A 25,407-nucleotide genomic window follows, 5' to 3' on the forward strand; every position below is an offset into this window, starting at 1 on the left:
TTAAGATATAAAACGTTCGTACGAGTATATTATATGTATAGAATACGACTGGGTATGATATCCGAATATCATCATCGTCATCCCAGCCTATATACGTCCCACTGTTGGGCACAGGTCTCCTCTCAGAACAAGAGGGCTTGGGCCGTAGTTCCCATGCGGGCGCCGTGCGGATTGGGAACTTCACACGCACCATTGAATTGCTTCGCAGGTTTGTGCAGGTTTCCTCACGATGTTTTTCCTTCACCGCAAAGCTCGTGGTAAATTTCAAATGTAATTCCGCACATGAATAGGGTAGGCAACACTAGAGCTGTCACGAAGGAAGGCACTCACTGCACTACACTGGCCGTTTTCATTCGAAAATATAAATCCTATTTATTCCCTGCGTAGCGTACCTCAAGGAGTGTGTTAGCCTGATGTCAAGTCTCTATATCTATAGTTTAAGCTGTGCGTTGTCTGTCAGTCAGTCACCTTGCTATTTAAGGCGCCTCGTGCACTAGACGGCCACGACCACGACCAGTGGCCGCAATGATCAGATTAACTAAAGAAACGGCCGGTTGGCCGTTACGGTCAGTTGGCCGTTGCGACCAAGTGCGCTACGTTCATGTGGTTTCTTTGGTAAATGAAGAGGCCTTATTGTCTCACACACTTGGAATAACAATCGTTTTCCCCACTTTTTATTCACACGGTCGTTGCGGCCATTAGTCGTGGTCGTAGCCGTCTAGTGCCTATAGATATCCTTAGATTAATACTGCGATTACCTTTCAGCCGCCGCGCAGCCCGTTCCGCCATCTAGCAAGAAGCATACATGTGAGTGTCTTTCATTACAAACGCACAGCCATTCAAATCGCTTTGCAGTAGCATTTGCCTTTCGCAGAGCAGTACATGTATGCTTTTTGATAGAGGCGTAAAGGTTACAAAGGTTATAAAAGGTCTAGATTATGCACGTGGCAAAAAACGTCAGTTTAAGCCGCTTGAGCAAAAAGGGGTTCGGGCAGTATCTTGTACGATCAATCTAGGATTAGCCAGCTGCTTTCAAGGACCTTAGCTTTTCCGGACTTGTTTTCTCTTTTTATTGCCATATATACTTCATCGAAAGTGTCTTGAGAAAAATTAGAAGAAGCAAGAAAAATCGTGTATGTTGCATTATTTACGGCCTCGCAATGTAATGCAACTTCCAAGATTTTTCTTGCAGCTCTAAACTGGGCGTTACATCATTAAAAGCAATTCTTGTATGCGTATGTGCCTAAATATCCATCCACGTCACGACGATCACGCGGACAGCTGTTAGGAAGGCGGTGGCACCGTAGCTCATAAACGAGTGGACCGATTTGAATTGAAAGCAGGTTTTCTAGAAATGGTTCTTGGACATGTTTTATCGAAATCGGTTCAGCCGTTTTTGAGATATTGAACTTTGAAGTGACAAAGTGTGAAGTTTTCCAACTTTTCGTTGGTTAGGTTAGGTTAGATACCCTCTCGCCAATCGGTTGAGCGCAAAGCAGGATCGTCGATGTGATAAATTATACACTTTTCATTAATTAGTATAGATAATAGTTCTGGACTGTTCTAAACGCCAATATATTAACATGCGGCAAAATCTTACTAGATGATTGTACAAAAAAACACCTGTGACGATAGGAATTACGGCTATCGTTTTTTGTCTCACTAGATGGCGCACTGTTGCGTGAGGGTTTTAAGTATGGCTTTTAAAGTCTGTTATTACGGGCGTGAAAACAAAGTTTAGATTAAAATCATATTTAATACACATTAAAACCGTACCATAAAAATATCGAGCGTGCCACAGTGTTGCATAGTCCCCGTTTTGTTCGGAAAAAAGGGAGGACGAAGGTTTCCGAAAGACAAAACTGTCTCAAAACACAGACATTCATTGCCCCAGAACGCATATTTGCCATAATTAATTTCAGATATTGCAAAATATTCACAAAATTTATTCTAATTATAAATAAACCCGCGTAGCTCACCCAAAAACTATGAGATTTGACATTTCGGAGACCTCACGCTACACTAGCGCCTCTAGTGGCGAATTCATACGCGATAGCCCTCATTGGCGTTAGACGCGTTGATGAACCGACTTTGGGTCATTATTCAAGCTCGAGCGTTTCAACCGCCTCATTCCCCTGGCCACATTTTTTATAATGAGGGTTTTCACAGACGCGAAATATCGCTAGATGGCGTTAGTATCGTGAGGTCAGTTTGACATTTGACGTTTGCTTGCGATTGGCTCATTTAGTTATTTAACGCCATCTAGTGATATTTCGCATCTGTGAAAACCCTCATTGGCTGTATGATTTTGATGTTGTTTTCGATTATTTGTTAGCGTTCCTGTATTTCTATCAGATAGCTAAAAGACTATCAGAATCTTAGGCCATTTTTACAGACAAGTAGGGAGAGGGACCTGTCCAGAGAAATGAGATGGTTCAAACGCTCGAATAATGAAAACGGGGCATTCTACTTCACAGTTCCCGCTTGGCATGTCTTTTGCCAGTTGGGCGAAAAGCGGCGGATACTTTGTCAATTTCTGCTATAATTGGAGCGGGTACTCTAGCATACGAGTATGCTCCTATAATCTCCTCCTCCTCCAGGCTATAATAGCAGGCGAAGTTATCACCAAACTAATGTTAACCCGCGGCTTCGCACGCGTAAACCATTAGCAGTTCATCTAGCAGTTGAATTGAAATTCGGGGTTTTTACTAAATTCCCATGAGAATTCCCAGAAATGACTCCGTGGTCTTCATTGACGTTATATTTAAAACAACCGGTGCCAAATTTCATGACCTTGAACCAAAGGTTTATATTTCCAGTTTTTTTCCCGATCCCGTCGAAACATCTGGATAAAAAGTAGCCTGTGTGTTATTCCAGATCTCCAGTTATCTACTGACCATATTTCATTGAAATCCATCAAGTCATTTTACAGTGAAGGAGTGACGAACATACACGCACACATATAAACTTTCGCATTTATAATATTAATACCTACGATTCTCCACTCGTACCAGGCTCATAAATCAAGCCGGCAAAACTTAGAAAACATCGCAGTGCGCTTAATAAAATAAAAAAAGCAGACACACTCAAAGTACAGAAGAGTACTATAACTCATTATGACCGCTGCAAGAGAAAACATCAACTCTAAAGCAGGTTAGGTTATCAACACGTTCACGTTATCAAAAGCAGATACCAAGAAACATGTTGAAAAGTATGTAACAGCTTACATAACACCGTTAAATATGAGTTATTACTTCTAAATTCATAGACCGATCACAATTAAATAGGTATTTACTCGTACATTCGACTAACGCCGAATAAATGATGCAATTCGATTCTCGTGTTCAATTCAACATTATTTTACACGCAATTTGTACCTATTCGAAATTTCAAGCGCGTTGAAAAATTTCACAGCCCGTAAGCGTGTTTCATGAAATCTGCGTAATAATTAAAGCCTCCTATTTTCAATTAAAAATTAATTAATCGTTTAGTTGATATCGCACGTCGTTTTATGCAAACGCTTAGAGGGAACCAATTTTCTTATCTCGCACTCTTATGAATCCAACACGATAATAATATAATCGATTAGTTACAAGATACTTAATCAACTCGTCGATTTACCATATCGAAAATAAATCGACTTTTCAAAACTGACGTGTTACCAACGCTTAGCAAATTGAATTGGATGTTGAGTACAACGGCATACACTCTAGGATTTAAGTTAATCAGAAGGCCGATAAGACTTTTTTAAACAAAGTAGAAACCATCCAGTAAGTGACCACCACGTTGGGTACACGTCGATAAGCTGTTATCAAATTGTGTAAACAATTTGCGTGAATTTGTGAAGTACAATCAGAGGTCGCTTTCAACTTTATTTCAACTTCAAAATTCGTTAATTAGGGTTTCTGACAGCAGGGCTACGAAATTCGAAAATCGAAGTTCATATCGTACTGTCCCGCCGACACTTATATTGTTAATAAGAGAGAGAGGGACGGTACGGTACGAACTTCGATTTTCGATTTCCGTAGCAGCCCTTCAGCCAAGTGGTATCGTGAGATCCGTTTACAACTTTAATTAAGATTGGTTTTTTGGAATCTTTTTGTATTTTTTATTTTAATTCCAAATTTTTACTTTTACGGTCATCCCGTAAAACCTAAATTGAAAATACAAACTGAAATATAGATGCACAGAAAAACCAGAAAAATAAGACCATCACTGGGAATCGAACCCAGGTCCTCGGTATTCCGTACCGCGTGCTATACCGCTACACCACTGATAGTCAACGGTACCGACACGAATTTTCCCTATGCACCTCATATCTCAGCTTGTTTGTTTCTTATTTAGCCACTTAAGCAGTGACGCTAGCGACATCTATGCCGTAGCCCTCATCGAGAAACTTTATACTTTTACTTTTTTTTTATTGCCTGAGTGATGGTCTTATTTTTCTGGTTTTTCTGTGCATCTATATTTCAGTTTGTATTTTCAATTTACAACTTTAATATTTGTGCCACGTTTGTGATTGGTATAATAACAAAATGAGCCCACCGAAAGCAAGACTGTAAAACGTCACCTCACGATACTGTCGCCATCTAGCGATATTTATATTTAAACCCTCATTAATGTCGTCAGTTACCTAACTACGATGGACCGCGGAGCTCCAACGTAGGGTTATGTTTTTCATCATCTAAAATACCATGCAACAAACTGCAGCAGCATAAACTGTTGGGATATTTTAGAGGGCTAGATTTTTGAATAAACCCGGCCAAATGCGAGTCGGACTTACACTGCACTGGTTCAAAATAAAAACTAAGCAAAAACTAAGCTTGTACCTATTTCACAGTATTTCCATATACAGTTATTTAAACGAGCAACCCTTGTATATATATAAATATTTATTTCGGGGATCTCGGAAACGGCTCCAACGATTTCGATGAAATTTGGTATGTAGGGGTTTTCGGGGATGGCAAATCGATCTAGCTTGGTCTTATTTCTGGGAAAACGCTGGTTACCGAGTTTTAACCTCGCCCAGGTACTTTCCATATAGTTATAAAGTGATTGATTTCTGACTTTTCCCTGTGCTTGTGTAATTGATGTCTGACTTATTATCTCATAATTCTACGTCAACAAGTATCCTATAGAAATTGATTCCCACGGATTGTGAACCAAAATACACTTCCTAAAATGATCCTTTGACTGCGCGTAAACCGAATATGAATACTTTCACAGTTATTACAATTAATTTCAGAAATCTGAGTTTTAAAAATAGTATTCTTTATTTCTTTTGAAGCAGGGTTGAAGCCAACAAAGGCTTTCTTATCAAAGGCAGAGGGCGTATGCAGAGGGGCAAAGCTTCGCCTCCGTGGAAGCGGATTAGCGGAGGTTAACGGAGGTGAAAGTGGCACAAATATATATTTAATATTTTAAAAATGCTGTAACAGGAAGTCATTTTTTTTAAGTCATGAGTACATACTAATAGAGTTGAGCAATACCTACTACTTATTTAATATATTTAGCTGGTTACTTGACATTACTCGATCCTAGATGCGTGTAATCCGATTTTGCACAATGCCAGGTGTGGATAGCGAAATTTTTGCTTTTTTTCAGTTTTTTGGTTGTTACTTAAAAGGTAGGTCGGACGGAAAATGTCATTCCGTTCAATAATAAAAGGGTCAAAAGTAGATTCAAAGCAATTTAATCATGTATGAAGTTCCCAATACTGCCCTCCTAAGCCATAAGGCGCTATCTCAAAAAAACACTTTTGAGTTATTAATACTATAAAACATTCTAAAACATTTTAAAACATTCTGCATCACATGGTGTAAATGACAGAAAAGCGGTTTTTTTTGAGATAGCGCCTTTTGGCTTAGAAGGGCAGAATATGTATTGGCTCGCAAGAGAACTGCTCAGTCTTCTCCCATCCTAAGAGGCCTTTGTCCAGAGCGACATAGCTTTAGACCGGTATTCCATGAGTTGATTGGAAATTGGTTGAATCTGCGCTCATATTTTTTAAATGAAAGACTGTTTTTGGCAAACAAGAATTTTCACTTGGCGTGTTGCACGCCGATTTCCTGCACTGATTGTTTGTGTGAAATATTGGAGGCATGTTTGGAACAACAATCCGTGGCAATCACGGTAACGTGTGAAAAATGCTATTCACATCGCCAATTGACGTACTTTTCTTTTATGAACGATCAAAATGCATAACTCCATAGATTTTGTACTGTATTTATTACTGTACTGCGAGCGACGTAACTTTAGCCAACCCAATACGGTATTTGACAACTCCTGATTTTGCCATATCTTAATATTATTATGAAAATATAGATATACAGATAGTGTTTAGCGAAGATAAAATTTAAATCGGTTGAAAATTGGAATTAAAGTGATTTTTGAAAAATCTATATACCTATCTCTTTCTCAAACGCTTTTCTCTATGCAGCAAAAGTATGGCGGTACTGGCGTGTGACGTCACATGCCAGTATGTCTTTCTCTGTCCAATCTTGAATTTCAAACCTTTATAACTTTGTTATTTGTAAGGGTAGCTTAAAAATTGTTTTTCTATTCGATAACAGGCATTGTGTAGTTTTAATTTATAAAACATATACAAAATAGTCAAATACCGTATTGACCAACTGCGTGAACACATTTATTGTATAGATCAGGGTTTCCCAACCTTTCTTTCGCTGAGCCTCCCCGAACCAATTTATTAATTAAATTATAATTAATAGTTATTAAGTTTAAATCTTTGTAATGTTTGTAATCATTTGTGTTTGTGTTTCAATGTTTGTAATTTACAATTCCGTAGACAAGGTACATAGTTACTTAAAAAAAATGTCATTCTTCTGACAAAAAATATTAGTTATTCGGCTTCTGACTTGAATGTTTGAACGTGCTCGCTACTTTTTTACTCGATATTCTCACGGGATCGAGATAAAATCTTGAAATCTTAGCAGTTGATTATGGAGTCATAAAATTTGGTACTGTTGTTTATAATGCAATGTCAGTAAAGACCACGATGTAATTCCCACGGGAATTTTGTAAAATCCCGGAATTTCAAATCAACTGCTGTATCTAATGATTTACGCGTGCGAAGCCGTGGGTAGTCTAGTAATAAAGAGATTTAAAACAAAAAATGTTTCTTATCTCTGAAACGTCAAAATTTGACATTTGTCAGAATTCCACGGAATAAAAAAATAGGGTGTAAAGCCGTATTGTCTAACGTGTTGACATTCGTAATCGCATTCACCATCTCCTTCTACCCTCGTGTTACACCGTGTGACAGCAAGAAGTGGTAAAAAGAATTGTGATCCCGAGTGCGTTAGAAAATAAGGCCTGATTTTTTTTTATCAGCTGTCTTGGTTCAATGGTGTCGAATACTCTTTGAAAGCTCATAAAAAGTATCTCTATTGATTGGTGGTGTTAAATAGCCTATACTGACCTCCTAAGCCAAAAAGCACTGTCTAAAACAAAAAACACTTTCGAGTTATACCATATGAGGTAGAATGTCTATAACTACAAAATAGTATTATTTAATAACTCAATAGTAGATTGTACAACAAGAGCATAAAACGAGCCATTTTACCCGAGACGGTCATATAGCCACCCGAACCGGTATGGAGAGGGTGGACAGACACGTCGAGGGAAAATGAGTTTAATGCTCGAGTTTTACACCGCTTTTCACTTCGATGGCGAGGAAATGAAATATCAACGGTGGAAACAATTGTTCACTTACTATAAATTATAATTATACATTTTTAGTTTTACTGATCTATTTTGATTGATTTTTAATTGTATATAAATTAAAAACTATTAAAAAATATATGTAGAAACTGTTTTGTTTGTGGCAGTTTACACCTGATGGCCTTGGTCTTAGACGAATACTTTATGTACAAGAGCATAAAAAGTAATTTTATTGTCGCCTAGATCCAGCATAAATACGAACTTTACGAGCATGAGAAGTGTGTTTTTTTTTAGATAGCGCCTTTTGGCTTGGAAGGGCAGTATTGGACATATGAACTCTCCACTAACAATCATTATATGCTGGACCTTACGGTTAAGCCTCGCGTAGGGTTTAATTAGTGCCGGATAATGCACGAGTGCGCCGAATGGATTCATTGCTCGCATGTCGGACGACATCATGCAACAGATAGCCAAGGGATTCATTTTTGAAACTACCCAAAAATAAAAAATATGAAAATAGCCAAAATGTCAAATAGCACATTTGATAATAACTATAAAATTGATCTTGTTAACTAGCCGAGAATTTAATAGTAAATAAATAAATATCAAGGGCCCAATTGACACCACAATTGAATTAGTCCCAAACTAAGCAAAGCTTGTACTATAATATGGATACTAGGCAACGGATAAACATACTTATTTAGATAAATACATACTTAAATACGTACTAAACATGCAAGTCCCGAGAACAAACATTCGTATATTCATAAAATATCTGCCCGGCCGGGAATCGAACCCGGGACCTCAAGCTTCGTAGTCAGGTTCTCTAACCACTTGGCCATTCGGTCGTCAAAACAAACAAACAAATAATAAGTTTATACTCGTGGTTAAGCATTTTTTTTTTCAATTGACAATGATATCTTTGACACTTTGAATGATGTATTATTGGGACTTTGAATAACATGATTTACCTGTATTGTCCAGTATCCAATATATCATACTCATACTCTTTTATTGGTAATATCATTATTACATGTCATTTTGTTAAATTATTCTAATATATTCTAAGAACTAATTAATTAAATAATTTCAGTAAATAATAGCCGTTGGCTGAAATTTAAGGAACTCATCAAAAGTATAGAATGTGTGCTCGACAAGCCAGTTTTTCAGTCTTTTTAAAAAAATGTCTAACGACGGAGCCGAAGTAATTGACTCGGGCAACTTGTTGTACACCGTCGGGCCTACAACATGAGTCACTTTGCCGGACTTAGCGAGCCGTCGTTTGACTGGACGGAGCCTTTGAGGGTTACGCAGCGAGTGGGTTGCCATATCAGCGCGCCTACCATACTTGCACAGATTACTATATACATATACACCAGTTTGGAATATTACAAGCGAGGGCAATGTGAGTATTCCTATGGTTGTTGGAAAACAAACTTTGATTTAGTGATGTCGCAAAAATTAAAATATCAATTAAACTATGAACTAAACAGTAGTTTTATGACGTTGATAATGGTTGATTTATTAGGAGGCTTCATTATTAAATTATGCCTCCGGTGCCATACAATCCGAGTCTAATCCGAAGCTAATCGATATGACGCGCGGCACAGTACGAGTAGTATAAGTTACTCATATCGTTATCGCATCCCACTGCTGAATGCATATTCAGCAAATAAATGGTGACACACGCAACCCAAAACTCAATTCTTTTGAGCTAGTGATGTCACAATCTATATCGTTGACAACTGTCATGCACCTGTACTTCAAATGCCTAAGATAAAAAAAGTTGAGAACAATGATTCGCCGTCCCTTTCTACACTTATCTTATTCCTATACTGGTTGATACAAAGAAGGTGAAAGCGATTGTGCTTCAGAGCGCTGTCTTGTCTTCTTTCTTTCCTTTCTATGAATGTTGCTTCACATTACAAGTGTAAAAAAAAAATGAATTCTGAATTTTTTATTTAATAAATTAAACACAATTTCTTGTCATGCTTCCTTTGCATAGCACTATCCACCATTAGGTAGGTACCCCATAGAGAAAGAGCAGTGATTGAGCTGCATTGCAATGTTTGCGATAATGTTCGCCCAATATTTAAGGGGGTTTATTTCATAAATAGGAAATATTTTTTTATTAAAAGTACGTGTGACCCGAAAACAAACATTCGTATTATTCATACGAATATCTGCCCCGGCCGGAAATCGAACCCGGGACCTCAAGCTTCGTAGTCAGGTTCTATAACCACTTGGCGATCCGGTCGTCAAATATGCGTGGTTGTCGACTTCGCCGACAAGACTTGAGATCTAATTGTGTGCTAAGTTCTGTATATCCTGAAAAGATAAAGGAAATACCCAGGATGGATTAAAGCTCAATTTTGACTTGGCTAATTTTTATCATCAATTTTATTTTACAAAGTGATATTTTCTTAGATTTTAAATACAGTAACTTGCGTATAATTTATAGAAGTAAAGGTCAATCGATCAAATAGCAACTCAAAGATTTTTAAAATTTCGGAGCAGTGTTTTAGCAAAACTGATTTCAAAAATGGGTCTCAACTCAACAGACAACTTGACAAGGCAGACAGTTCCGTGAGACCTAAAATTTGAAGTCCAGAATCATAAGTGCACCTGTCAGCCTTCGGTCGGCTTTTGTTTTATTTAACAATGCCCCGGCAGCGGAGAATGCATTATTCTGGTCGCACATTAAAATAACAGTGGCTTAAATGTTATCTAGATTCTGTGAGATCCCATTCACGAGGATTCGAAAGGCCTAAAGGTCAACCAAGACGAGTGGAGCTGCTTGAAATTATACGCGTTTTTAATAAGGTATTGTAAGTAAGTCAGAGACAATCTAGTTTTTTTTTTAATTGCATTAAATCGAGGCAAACGCAATTTCGCATACACTATGTATATGTCGGCGGCCGATCGTAAAATCCGCCAGATCACGAAATTCCTAGGCATATCGTGAAACGCCACCATTTAATGATATGCCTAAACGTTGACCAGTGCCTGAGAAATATTACGGCAGATCGATTAGAGCAACGCATTCGACGATATTCCTAGCTCTATACCGGGCACATCGTAAAATAGTTTCTTTTTTGGCCACTGGTGGCGCTGTGTATGCAATGGCGGCCGTGACCAGCTGACCGGCCGTGTTTGTTTAGCGCGTGAAAAATGTCGGCGTCGCAACAAAATGATCCTTAAACCGAAACTAGTGATTGAAAATAGAAGTGCAAAAGAAGCTTTTGAACATCAGCTCCGTTCTTTTTATGTGAATCAAACGGATTCTGTGCACAATATGAAAAAACCATGGACGTCTGCCCGTATTTTAGAGGTTAGTATTTTGTTGATAAATAAAGTATTCACGAGTTGTTATTTATTTATATAGAAAAATTTAGGTACGACGAGCGAAGCGAGGAGTGGTTAGTATTAATTGTGATCACGACGCACGAGCCGAGCGAGCGAAGCGAGCGTGCCGCGGCAGCGGCCGGCGAAGTGCCAGAACCGATATGGCGGCGTTTCATGATATGCCTAGGAATTTCGTGATCTGGCGGATTTTACGATCGGCCGCCGACATATACACAGAAAAATGCAAACTGTTTAGTATTAACAGTTTTTTTTTTAATAATTCACGGTTAATAAAACGCGAACTTATTTGCTACGAGAGATCGTGATTATCTATGATGAGAGACCGTATTGCCTAACGTTTCTGTCTGACGCTCGCGATCGCATTCAATGACAGATTTCGCATACAAAAACTGTCATTTGATTGCGATCGCGAACGTCACAAACGGCCTCAACTCCCGATATTTCAAATCAGTTGCATGTTGTTTTTGTTTTATTAGTCAATTTATATGTATAGATTTTACATCCTACTGCTGAGCACAGGCCTCTCCTTCTTCACTTTACTCTGGTTTCGTTATGATTTACCCTTTCCGCTTGATAATCATCTAGCAAGATCGTCCCTCCTTCGTTTCAGTCTGCCGCTATTTCTACGAGTATATCCTCCGCTAGGTAACCTAACTCTTTAGTCACGTCAGTTAAATTTGAACGTTTGTTCAGTGAAAATCCCGAATTGATGGCGCAGAGGGCGGCCAGACAAAGCGAGCCCGTCATCCGCATTAAGTCCGTGTCTATTCCTGTTTACTTAATTAATTACTTGCTCCGTACATTTATCCGGCCACATTCGAACTTAATTTTCTTTTAGGCGATTGGGAACTTTCTCATTAAATTTCTATCGGTGTCCGGACAACACAAATACAAAGTAATCAAAATTGTTAATGAAACCGCTTGCGGACGGCGGGTGATTGAAACGGGCACGGTATCTGGCTCGAGCCAAGCTCATACAGAAAATGGCGCAGCGATAAGTGCTTCTATAGCTCCTACGATAGTCACCGACAGCTCGAACAATATGTAGGTAAGTTGAAGTAGCAGTGAGTATGCTTATTAACAGGTTCCCTGTCCCGAAGCAATGTACTGCGTTCTTTTGACACGTCCTCATAGTTGAAGTAGCAGTGAGTAGAATGCTTATTAACAGGTTCCCTGTCCCGAAGCAATGTACTGCGTTCTTTTGACACGTCCTCATAGTTGAAGTAGCAGTGAGTAGAATGCTTATTAACAGGTTCCCTGTCCCGAAGCAATGTACTGCGTTCTTTTGACACGTCCTCATAGTTGAAGTAGCAATGAGTAGAATGTTTATTAACAGGTTCCCTGTACCGAAGCAATGTACTGCGTTCTTTTGACACGTCCTCATAGTTGAAGTAGCAGTGAGTAGAATGCTTATTAACAGGTTCCCTGTCCCGAAGCAATGTACTGCGTTCTTTTGACACGTCCTCATAGTAATGACAAAGTAATGTAAATGTATCTAATATCCCCAATGTAATGTCCCCATAGTCATTTTCATTGGTTATCTAAATGTGGTTCAAGAATAAAAATAATGATTATTTATAATACTTAATATTTTTTTTATTATTTATCGAAAGAACAACTAACTACAGTATTTATATCACTGGCCATGAGGCGCATGTGCCTCATAGACATTCCAGTAAAGTCACGCATGAGGCACATGTGCCTCATGTGACAGGGAACCTGTTAATATGAAGAAGCGTTAACTTCCCCTTAGACCTATTGGGCCATGGGCGACCATAATAAATGGAGTATACAATAAAGTCTACATTATTTTTACAGCTATTAGGGGACCCCAACGTCCGTGGGTCCCTCCCTGGGCACTTGTCCATAGTGCCTGCGTGGGAATTACGGCCCAAGCCTTCCCATTCTGAGAAATCTTTGCCCTGCATTGGGACGTATATCGGCCGAGATGAGATTTTGATGATGGATAATCGTTTTGATTTGTAGCTAAATGTTAAAACGGGTATTTAATAAAGCTGATTTAATTTTAGTACGCATTACGCTGTGCTCTTTACATATTGGCCTATCTAATATTAACGATGTGAAAGTTCGGTGATTGTTACTGTTTCACATTACCATGATGGTAATGTGAGAAGCCGTGGTGGCCTAGTGGTTTGACCTGTCGCCTCTCAAGCAGAGGGTCGTGGGTTCAAACCCCGGCTCGCACCTCTGAGTTTTTCGAAACTCATGTGCGGAATTACATTTGAAATTTACCACGAGCTATGCGGTAAAATATCGTGAGGAAACCTTTGTGCAGGCGAAGCGATTCAATGGTGCGTGTGAAGTTCCCAATCCGCACTGGGCCCTCGTGGGAACTATGGCCCAAGCCCTCTTGTTCTGAGAGGAGGCCTGTGCCCAGCAGTGGGACGCATATAGGCTGGGATGATGATGGGATGAATGTGAGAGAGCGTTACATTTGTTATCTCACTGCATCACTGCCATTTTGACGAGACCTGTTCAAAATATCAAGATAAGTAGTTTGATATGTTGCAACTTCGAAAATTAGTTACAACTAAGCACCTCACTTACAGCGTTGACGGTGTGATAATCGGCGTGCCATCAAAGTTATGGCGGCGATGTAAACTCGGCTTAAACTTGTTTAGTTCAGTGATACTATTACCATTAAACCCAGGTACAGGCAGCAGATAACTACTTACGTCAAGTTTTACCCATGAATGAATCCAAAATCATTAAGAGAATCGTATCAACTTTACAAGTCAGGAATGATCGGTCTTCAGCTTAACTCCGTAAATGAAAACATATTTACATTTATAACTTTAACACACTAGTTGTCAAGAAGACATTAATACCTAAGGCGTATTATAAAATTAATGATTATATCATGGACAGGGATATTTGGAAAGAATTTCGATCTCCATTGGCGATCCCTTACTTCAAATAGCGAATCTACTGTGTTAAAAATGAAATTGTGTTAAATACTTGTGATGTATACTCGTAAATACCTATCAATTTTAATAATATTGTAAATCTGTTTACAATATCATTAAATATATATATACGTCCTACGGCTGATATGATGATACGAGTATTGATGACGATGATTGCAGGGACTGGGAATCGAACCCAGTATACTCGTCATTCTGCGATCCGTGCACGCCGCAACATCCGAGCAGTTGGCATTTAAAGCGAAATTTGAAAATGATGGGCAAAAACTTGAAAAGTTGGCAAGCTTCCGTAGTGTTACTCTATCAAATATTTATTTTAGTTTATGTGTCTTAGAAGCCAAGTTTAGTAAAAGTTGTTTCAGTCGGCCGTATTCTGTGATATAACACTATATTATAGACTGATATGTTGACTATTATCTTCTTTATTTCTAATATATAAAATTCTCGTGTAACCAAACTCCTCCGAAATGGCTTGACAGATTTTTATTACATTTTTGCGTGTATTCGGTAGGTCTGAGAATAGGACGTAAACAATTTTTCATACTTCTACGCGGGCAACAGCTAGTAACATATATATAATAAAAGAGTTAGATATTTAGATTAGCGCGCAGCATAACCCACCGACTTAGAAAAGTTGAAAAGCCACCGACATCGACATATAACGGCTAAACCGATTCTGATGAAAATAAGCTACGAGTAAGAAGCGCCGCAAGATAATTCGCTATCACGTAAAAAAGCCGCATCGAAATCGGCTCATCCGTTTGAAAGCTTCGATACCGCAGACGGACGGACAGACAGGCGTCATATTTATAACACCCTTTCTTTATACGTCGGTGGTTAATAAAAGAAATAGATATGTTATTATTAGCGCGCAGAATGTGCGGCTATAGGGGCCTCACGTGACGTCGGAAATAAGGACAATCGTATATGCTTTTCTTAACGGGAGCAAAAAGGACATATAAAGCGTATATATACGTGTGCTTCCTTTGCGTTTGGACCATATTTTTCGTTTGTTCGAGGGCATATGACATATCTCCACTTACGAACTTTAATACTTGAGCCACCATGGAACCTTTTCACAGTGAACGTCATAGTCCCATCGCATTAATTAACAATGAAAATCGTATGACTTTTCCTTTGGAAAGTTTCCATGGTGGCTCATAAATTAAAGTCCTTGACCGTACTGCATTCCATTTTTACAGTAAACTCAACAATCAAGTGATACAATATCTATGTAACCGTTAAAACAGTTTTATATGCGTTGCTTTGATTATATGATAATTGATATGCCAATCCGACCCTCAAGGATGGACTACGCATGTTTAAACGTTCTCGCCTTTCGAATAGAAACTTTTAAGGCATCATTAACTATCGTATTTAAACCCGTTTTAGCTCTGCAATCGCGAATAAATTGAGTTTTTATCCTGTATAACAGTGTTTTTCAAGTCTCTTTAGGGGGGTCGCGGATTCCCTATTAGATGCTGGAAACACTACTTCAGAAAAAAAAAGTTTAATAATATTTATTAAGTAAATGCGTTAAACAATTATATTTGTCGCAAAATAAAATACACAAAAAAACAGCGGGTAGGGGGTCGCCAAATATTTATTCATACTAAAGGGGTCGTGTCATGAAAAAGGTTGCTACTTAGACCATGCTAATTATACCAGCTGCTTTTAGACGAAATAATATTAACCCGAGCTACTACCACTGTGTGGAAGAAAACCAGCGTAATTTTAATGTCTATAGGCTGTGTGTGTTGCATCTTTGTTATTATAACAATAACTAACATCAAATTAGCCGACAAATTTCCCGTGGAATTAATTTCTGCTAGCCGAAATTTACTTAAAATTCATAATTTATTAAAACGCATAGGTATAAATAAACTTAAGTATGTTCCATATTCGAAATTAATCAAGTCCTGACTTCACGATACCAGTCTGTATCAATAACCCTCTTTGTAACTCGAAAGGTAGCGGCTGTCAAAGGTTCTACTACACTATCATGTAATCTGAACTTATATTGTACGTCTGGGACGTCAAACTCGTACCATGGTTTTAGCTTCCCGGGAAAGTGGTTTTATTGAGAACAATGGCAGTGAAAGGCAGTTTTTAAAAACAACTAATTACGCCACGGTTTCTCACTATTTAACCGACCGTACAATAAAACAATGTGTTCGAGTGGAGTGGAGATAAGGCGGATGTGAGTTTAATAATGTAAATTAAAGTAAGGTTAGTTTTATGTGCGAATTGAAAAGTAATGTTCCAACTATGGGGTACCTGGTACCTACAAGAGGCGAGATGCCGCAACAACTTAAGTCATAATGCGTCGTCTAATTTTTTAATTAAATGTCAGGGATGAAAAGTAAATATGGCAAAGGTCGTTGGGTTACTCTAATTGTGACGTCTTATATCCGATGACAAACGTAAACATACGCTTCTATCACTTTTTAGGGTTCCGGAGTCAAAATGGCAAAAACGGAACCCTTATAGTTTCGCCATGTCTGTCTGTCCGTCCGCGGCTTTGCTCAGGGACTATCAATGCTAGAAAGCTGTTATTTTGCTCGGATATATAGGCAAACTATGCCGACAAAATGGTACAATTAAAAACTCAAAAAAAATACCTCCCACAGACGTAAAGTGGGGGTGACTTTTTTTTCTCATCCAACCCTATAGTGTGGGCTATCGTTGGATAGGTCTTTTCAACCATTAGGGGTTTGCTAAGACGATTTTTCGATTCAGTGATTTGTTTGCGAAATATTCAACTTTAAAAGTGCAAATTTTCATTAAAATCGAGCGTCCCTCCCCCCTCTAAAATCTAAACCGGTGGGTGGAAAAATTTGAAAAAATTCTGGATGATAGTACTTACTTAAGTATATCAAACTTTCAAGGAAAACTATAACGGCTAAGTTTGCTTGAGAATTATTAGTAGTTTATGAGTAAATAGCAGCCTAAAGTATAAAATATACCTAAACTTGGAAGATTCCGTATAAAATACGAAATCCTTAGAAAAATATTACTTAATTTTTTCGTCATGGCTACGGAACCCTATTTTGGGCGTGTCCGACACGCTCTTGGCCGGTTTTTTCACATAAAACAGGCCGTGACTTACCCCATCTCACCTGATGCAAAGTGCAGGTGACGCCAAAGGAGTATCTCACTTTTTAAGTGACCCTATTCCCTATAGCCTTGCAGAGCCCTAGGTAGTATTTATCCGGAAATAAAGACAATGGGAGCGAATTCCATTCCTTAGCATTTCGCATTATGAAAGATGAAACAATACCGCTTCGTGCGAACCATTGGAACACTACATAAGGATGAAGACGCTCCCCCCGCCCGGAAGTACGTTGGCAAAATGGAGATGGAGTAATACGGTATTTGACAACTCCTGATTTTGCCATATCTTAATATTATTATGAAAATATAGATATACAGATAGTGTTTAGCGAAGAGAAAATTTAAATCGGTTGAAAATTGGATTTATAGTGATTTTTTGAAAAATCTACATACCTGTCTCTTTCTCGAACGCTTTTCTCTATGCAGCAAGTATGGCGGTACTGGTGTGTGACGTCACATGCCAGTATGTCTTTCTCTGTCTAATCTTGAATTTCAAACCTTTATAACTTTGTTATTTGTAAAGGTAGCTTAAAAATTGTTTTTCTATTAAATAACAGGCATTGTGTAGTTTTAATTTATAAAACATATACAAAATAGTCAAATACCGTATTAGATATGTAATTCCTGTTGGGATTCTTAAGGAAGAAAATCAAGCTAGTGGTATCCATTAGAAATCCTAAAATATTAACCAATCAGTCTACAGTCACGAAATTTAGCGCGAGTGTTCTCCATACAATGTTGATAAATGAAGACAGATATAATTTTTGGAAATTTCCATTTGACTTTAGTAAAACCCGGGTATTTCATTTCGACTGCTAAATCTAATGAAACGCGAGCGAAGCCGCGGGTTAACGTATAGTACATAACACAAGCACGCGTGAAGCAATTTCTCGTATTATCATACCTTGAAAGAATATCTAAAATATATTTTTGCAAGCAATACAGCTTGTTAGAAAGCATCATTACACAGGTTTATAAAAGTCGAAGGCCTGTACTCTAGCATCGACGCACACCCACTCAGTTCCGATGAATGAAAACAAGAAATATCACAGACTAAACTCTGCCCACGACGTCGCGTGGAATCTTCTAATTTCATTTGCATATGCATTTGTGAACTTTGCACTTTAAAAGAGATAAAAAAAACAACGTTGTATAAAGTATAGTGTAATCGTACCTTTTCTTGAATCTGAACGAACTCATTTCAGGTTTTCAATTGTTTAATAACCCTTGTCTTTGTGCTGTTTTGTTATTAAAAACAAACAATTCGCTCTTATTTAGTTGTAGTATGTTAAAGCTGGTTAATGATACTTGTACGCAGAAGAAATTCTTCTTTTTATTAGCAAGAGTAATAAACTTCAAGTCTAAATTCAGAGAAGTCTTTGATAGGTATTTATAAAAGATGAAACGCTTTGCTTTTACAATTTTGTTCGTTTCATACTCAAGTCAAGAATGTTCTGGAAAATCCTGCATTTTATATGACAAACTGGATAGTAACCTAGCTTTCACGTAAAAAAAGTCCCTCTCACTCTCGTATTAAATGGTATAAGTGTCAGAGGGACGGAACGTAGAACTACACACCCGTTTGAGAGCCACGCTACCACAGATAGCCATTGGCGTTAACTTTATAACCTTCTCTTTGCATCGGTGGTCAAAAATAATATGACGGTAGGTTCAGTGAAGAAGAATTGGAATAAAGGGCTCTACCCACCACACCGTATGACGCCATAACCGTAATAGGAACGCGTTAAGGTAGCATTCCGTTCTTAGCGGTCGCGGACACGCGTTGCGGTCGCGGTCGCTAAGAACGGAATGCTACCTTTAGATACGGAATGTCAAGCGCATAGATGGCACGCGACGGCGACGGTTGGTTAGGAAACGAGCTAGTGATAGTCTCATACTTTTCAATACGAAGAATATATTTTTCACTTCTCATGCTCGTAAAGTTCGTGTTTATGCTGGATCAGGCCGACATAAAATCTAAGATAAAGCCTAAGACCAAGGCGATCAGGTGTAAACAGCCACAAACAAAAAAGTTTCTACATAGTTTTTAATATTTTTTTATTTATATAAAACTAAAAATCAATCAAAATAGACCAATAAAACTAAATATTTATAATAGTATGCGTGAACAATAAAAGGTGCTATTTCATGTTCTCACCATCGAAGTGAAAAGCAGAGTGTAAAACTCGAGCATTTAAGCCATTTTCCCCTCGGGTGGCTATATGAACGGCTCGGGTAAAATGACTCGTTTTATGCTCTTGTTGTACAATCTACTATTTGCCTGACATGGTCATGCACGTAACCTGATTGCTGGAAATTGAAAGGCGGATGTTAACGAAGCGAGCTTATTTAATTACGTAAATAACAGCAATAACAAAACTTTCCGTATGTTTAGAGCGTATGACCAATAGAGCGGGTCATCAAATTCCGAAACCCGCCTCGAAAGTTCAGTCATTTAGAATAATATTTCAATAATTAAAGTTCTCGCTTTTGTTGAACATTTGTTCATCACATAGTGGGTAAATTCGGAAGTTATTCTTGCAATTGTTTTGTATTTTTAAATGTTCGTGAATAGCTAACAAAGCATAGCATAAGCATATTTACTGATATCATATAGATTCATTTTCATTTTTAGGGTTCCTTAGTCAACTAGGAACCCTTATAGTTTCACCATGTCTGTCCGTCTGTCTGTCTGTCTGTCCGCGGGTAAGCTCAGAGACCGTTAGTACTAGAAAGCTGTAATTTGACATGAATATACATATCAGTCGCGCTGACAGTGGTAGAATAAAAAAAAAGTAAAAAAAAGTGGGGGTGATTTTTTTTATCGACACTCAGTGATCGACACCCTGTATTGTGGGGTACCATTGGGGGGTTGTTAAGACAATTTTTCTATTCAGTGATCTGTTTGCGAAATATTCAACTTAAGTGCAATTTTTCATTGAAATCGAGCGTCCTCCCCCCCCCTCTAAAATCTAAACTGTTGAGTGGAAAAATTTGAAAAAAATCAGAATGGTAGTAAATATATCAAAATTATAGCGGCTAAGACTTCTTGAGAATTTTTAGTAGTTTAAGAGTAATAAGCGGCCTTAGGTATAAAATATACCTAAACTTGTAAGATTCAGTATACAATACGAAATGCTTAGAAAAATACTATTTGATTTTTTCGTAATGGCCACGGAACCCTATCCTGGGCGTGTACGACACGCTCTTGGCCGGTTTTTTAAAATGCCTTGCCACCCTTGTTAAATGCCATGCGCAGATTTTTATTCACAAAATTAAACATAACCCTCCATCGGGCAGTCAGTTAAAAAAGGTGTAAGTTACAAAAATGTTACTAACTAAACTAGCAATATTTTACACTGACAGATAATGAATTCAGCAAATCTCCTTAATGTTCATCGAAACGCATGGTAGGTACATTACGCAACGCAAATAAAATTTTAATGTAAAAGCTTTTAAAACGTCTATCACACACAGTTTACCTTACAAGCGCAAATCCGTCGTAACAAGGCGACAGTTATTTTTTCTAAACAATAGACACAAGCCACTTGAGATTTAATGAAAGAACCATGTACTGGATTAAAGAGAAATCAATTATTCAGACGCCCGCCTTTGACTTTCTTAATGTTTTGAGGACAAACATCTCTATTTAATCACTTATGGTCTGTCTGAGATTTATACAAATAAATAAAATATTCTATTCTGTACTTGAATAGCAGATAGTAAGTAGAAATAAAGGAAGACAACAAAGTTCCCACTACAGGATATTAACATCATTTTTTTTTTGGTTTAGTCACCTTAGGGACTAAAGACACTATCTAGGTCCTTGCTTTCATTTACTTGATTTTAATTATACATTGTAATTTAATTGCGGTTTACGTACATTAAATTATGTAACATTACCATATGATTGTTTTGAACTGATTGCCAACGTTTATGTTTTTAATAGCTCATATGGTTTTCATATGGGCCAAAACACAAAGTATCCCAACCTTTACGGTAGCGAGGAACAAGTGCTATTGTGGTCTAAGTTAAAATCAGCAGCATTGTTTTAGCCCGTATATTATCACGCTATTGAATAATTCCTCTGGATTTTACTAAATTAAATTATCATGGAAATTCCAAAAAATCTTCTTCGAAAAAGTCTTCTTTAACTTGTTTCATGGAATTATCAAAATGTTACATCTACACTTATCTTGAGATGCCTACTTATATGGATTTTATATTCGTACATCCCAATCCCGTACAGTCCATTCGGCATTTCCGAGATCTAATTGTCTAGTCCAGTCGATTTAACGAAAAAGTCACAAACACTTTTTTTATAACTACGTTCGAGTGTAGCGTGTGGTTTCTTACCACAAAAAAGTCTTAGCACATCGAACTCGTCACAAACTTAAATCCAATTTGTTTTTATTAAAATCTCCATCAACTTGGTATGGGTGTAGAATAAAGGCCGCGTACAGTTAAATATATTAGCTTATATAATTAAATAAATTAAACCGTGTGTTGTGTTCCACGTCGGTACAAGAGTTGAGAGTTTGAAACTTTTAGCTAATCACAGTCCCGCTTCTTAAATTGAAGCAATTCCGGTTTATATTCGACGTGTTAAAGTGATATGGCAGGCAATACGCAAGCGAGAGCGAGACTTATCTTACTCATCCGGCCGGTTTACATCATGGCAGTGAAATCGAGCTGCGGAAATTACGGAATGAACTACACTATCCTCCTGAGCCCGGACTTTTTCTAACTGGTGTAGTGTTTAAGACCTAGATGATGATTTATACTTTTATATTCATTTGGCAGTTATTCTTAAAATTGATTGGTTCTTTATAATGTATTTATGCCTTCTCCGCAACAAACCGTGCCCACAGTTCCGCCTATGTGAGACATAGTCATCAAATTTTTCCAGAATATTTCAGTGGGTTGATTCTTGATTTGACTGAACATCCCCTGGCAAAGGTTTTTGTCGGATTTTTTGACTCAAAGTATAATGGTAATGGCAATGGTACCTTTGATGCGGTACGCTTTGAACATCAATCAATGTACGGAAGCATTTGTCAACCTCCAAAATTAAAAAAAAAAACCAACAAACATTCAAAGGCTGTTCAAACTAACTTATCCTACCGGCTGAAATATTAAGAAAGAATTTATAGACACCTTTTAATAGTTTTAATATTTCCACAGATTATAGGTGGTGCCACGAGAGTTGAAGTGAATGATTGCGCACACATCTACATGAAGTACTGTTTGCATAAAAGGAGAATGAATGAAATTAATGAGTGAATTTCAAAATCCCACTGTCATTACACATGACAAGTTCTTGTGAGCGTGACCTCCTCTCTGGTGGCACTACCTATGTACCTACCTTACAAACAAACACACAAAGTGAAACATATATATTAGTTTATTGTTTACTTAGCCCCCCACACGAATTCGTTCCAGTTTCAAGACTTCATATCCCGGGAGAATTGCCTATAAACCGTCCTTATTTCGCGTAAACAATAATTCGGACATCTGTGTTAAAGGTTCCTACGTAGTTCGGAGACATGAGTTGGGACTGGGAGTTGATGAATCACTCCATTAAACGTTATTTAATATTTATACATATTAACAACGTAAAGCAGCTCACAATAAATAATTCTCGCACAAAAATTGCTTACCACCGACCCTGACCACTTGCTGCTTCTCTCTCAGTCGCTACGGAAGAACATCCCTTGCGCACAAATTTCGAAGGTCATACAAGTAATACCTTCGAGCCATATCTATACAATACATATACTCGTATAACGTGTCGCTCTGGTATCGCTTGGGCGCAGTCGAATAAAGCCCCTTTATGGTGTTGCACTGGCGAAATTGGTCTTAAACGTTGGAACTTTGAAATAAATTGTGTCAATTCAGGAGGGGTCTTTTGAAATAGGCATAAGAAGTATATTTAACCTACCATGCATAGAGAGTACACGGATATAACTTTTTTAAGGTTAACAAAGGTAACAAATCCGTATTGATAAATTGACGTTCCAAATTGGAATAAAGTACTTACCTATTTAAAAAAAACCACTCGAGCTTTCCTCATACACGAAAACACGAATTTTCAAACGTTTTCGCGTTTCAAATAAAACTCGAAACAAAAATTTACAAACTCATTGTGCATTTATGACTTATGATTACATACGAGTAGGTACCTTGCTAGACCTACTACAAAATAAATTGGGTATGGTATTCAAAATTATGCAAGGCGTTCTAAACAAACCGTACAAGTATTTCTGTCAAAATTCAGTAATTTTTGCGCTTGGAAAAACGCCAAAATTAAAGAAAAAAGTGGGTGTATTCGTTAGGTGAAAAAAGTAATGTGGCCAGTAGAAATTAAAAAGTTGATTGTAGGTACGAAATGTTCTTTCCTAAGCAGTGTTTTCTCAATCTGAAAAGAAACTGATCTTTCGGTAGCGTGGGTTAGGTTAACTATATTGACAGCTTAGGTTGGTTGGTTACTAGCGTCAAATTCAGCACAATTTTTGTGGTCTCTAGCTCCGACGGTACTTTCATAGATGTAATTTTACACGAGATAATAATTGTTCATCGTGTTACATCTAAATTCAATAGCTTCATTTATTAAATGTCGGTATTAACAATTATTACCACCAATCAGCTCGCCATCGCCATCGCCAAGCCAACCGAAGAGGCGCGATTTTAATCTTTTTTTTTTCATTTAATTTTGGGCATGGCTGCCGAGCTATTCAGCCGAAGCCTTTTAATCGACAATTACGCTTCGCGATTAGGTGTCGGATACAGTAATTTAAGTGATAATGATCCGATTTATTTTTACAAATAAACGGGTAATAGGTACACTGTCGCTTTAGCGCTTATTTTTAGCTTTAGCATATAGGCAAGTGAAAGTTAAAGAAATTAATCCTAAAGTAATGTATGTGGGATATACCTATCAACCTACTTACAGATAAATGAAGAGATGCACAAATACGTCGGTAGGTATATCTGAATTCTTTTTTTTTTATAACAGCGTCTAGGATCTAGAACAATAACATTGTACCTACGGGCTTAGATTTTTTGGCAAGTCTGTCGGCTAAAACAGTCAAAAAGCTAAACTAACTGGCGTAGACAGACTACAATAAAACCTACCCATCGAATTCTTAATGTTAGTATCATATTGATAGAACGTGTAATTATTCTTAACATTCTTTATTACAGTTTCTTGCACCAAAACAAGTAATGTGGGTCAACGTTTTTTCGGCGATAGTCGCGCATAGTTAGAGTTAGTTAAACTTATGTATAGATGCCGTTCAATGACTTATCTCGACCGGAATTTCACGTTCTATATTTATCCCTAACATTGTTACTGGCCGCTAATAAAGTTTAAACACATGACGAGCTGTCAATACTAGTAACGGTATCTTCGAAATTTGATTTGACAGCAACATTTTAGCAGGCCGCAAGTGCTAAGCAGTACGTATCGTCGCATTACTGATTGTAGGTATAGTAAGTACTTAAAAAACTGGTTTTACAGTGACTTGAGAATATTTTAGTGACGCAAACGTACCTGGAGTCGAACTTATGTCCGTCATCGAGTGTGCCAGTATAGTGCATGGTCAGCATGTCGCCGTTTTTCGACTTGGTCGTGCATCCCTCAGGCACGCTGATTGTGTCAACCTTGAGTTCGGTGACCTCCGGGCCAGCGAGCGTGGCCCCAGCCAGAGCTAATACCGCAAACACGTAGCGCAAAGACATGGCGAAACTTACGAAAAGTTTGTTAGTGTTTAAAATGCGTGCGCTCCCTCAGATTGCCGCGGAACAACTGAAGGCGGCTGCACGGATAACTTGAGTAAAGTTTGCAGTTTGCTTTGCCGCTGCGTAGACAGTTCTTGCTCTGTCACGCTCGCACATGTTTCCTTCGCCATGTGTGAGCGAGATGGTCCTGTTTCAGTCGATTCTGACGAAAAGTAGTTATATTATATGTCCGTTCCGACTTCGCCACGCGAACGGTGACGCGTACCACCAACGCGTCCCACTTTCCAACGTGGTAAACTCTGCCATCATTGTCATTGTCAAATTTAGGCTTATTATCAACAGGTTTTGATTGATCCGATAAATTACATTGCCACATTAATAATATTTTTGTTTTTAATTAAGTATATACCTACTTCATTTTGTGCTAAGTAAATGGAAATTTCAGATGTGGTTCTGCCAATGATATTATCTGGGTTCAGCATGGACCGGCCGACTGTCGCATTATGAAGAAAATAAACTTTATCTAGCTTAGCTTAACCTAGTTAGTACCCAAGATGCGTTA

The 25,407-nt window shown here is 38.0% G+C and overlaps 1 protein-coding gene across 2 annotated transcripts in view; it reads right to left on the reverse strand.

Annotated features, from left to right (window-relative positions):
* Positions 1–24,928, reverse strand: part of Fkbp14 (peptidyl-prolyl cis-trans isomerase Fkb14) — a 68,393-nt gene extending 43,465 nt beyond the window's left edge. Inside the window, exon 1 of one of the 2 annotated variants that reach the window (XM_074099669.1) lies at positions 24,658–24,928. In XM_074099669.1, the coding sequence (XP_073955770.1) occupies positions 24,658–24,845 (188 nt within the window). In that variant the 5' untranslated portion in view covers positions 24,846–24,928. The remainder of the gene's footprint in view (positions 1–24,657) is intronic. The other variant, XM_074099678.1, reaches the window with a different exon arrangement.
* Between the last annotated feature and the right edge of the window lie 479 nt (positions 24,929–25,407).

The sequence above is a fragment of the Choristoneura fumiferana genome, chromosome Z, assembly GCF_025370935.1.
Source record: "Choristoneura fumiferana chromosome Z, NRCan_CFum_1, whole genome shotgun sequence".
NCBI classification, from domain to species: Eukaryota; Metazoa; Arthropoda; class Insecta; order Lepidoptera; family Tortricidae; genus Choristoneura; species Choristoneura fumiferana.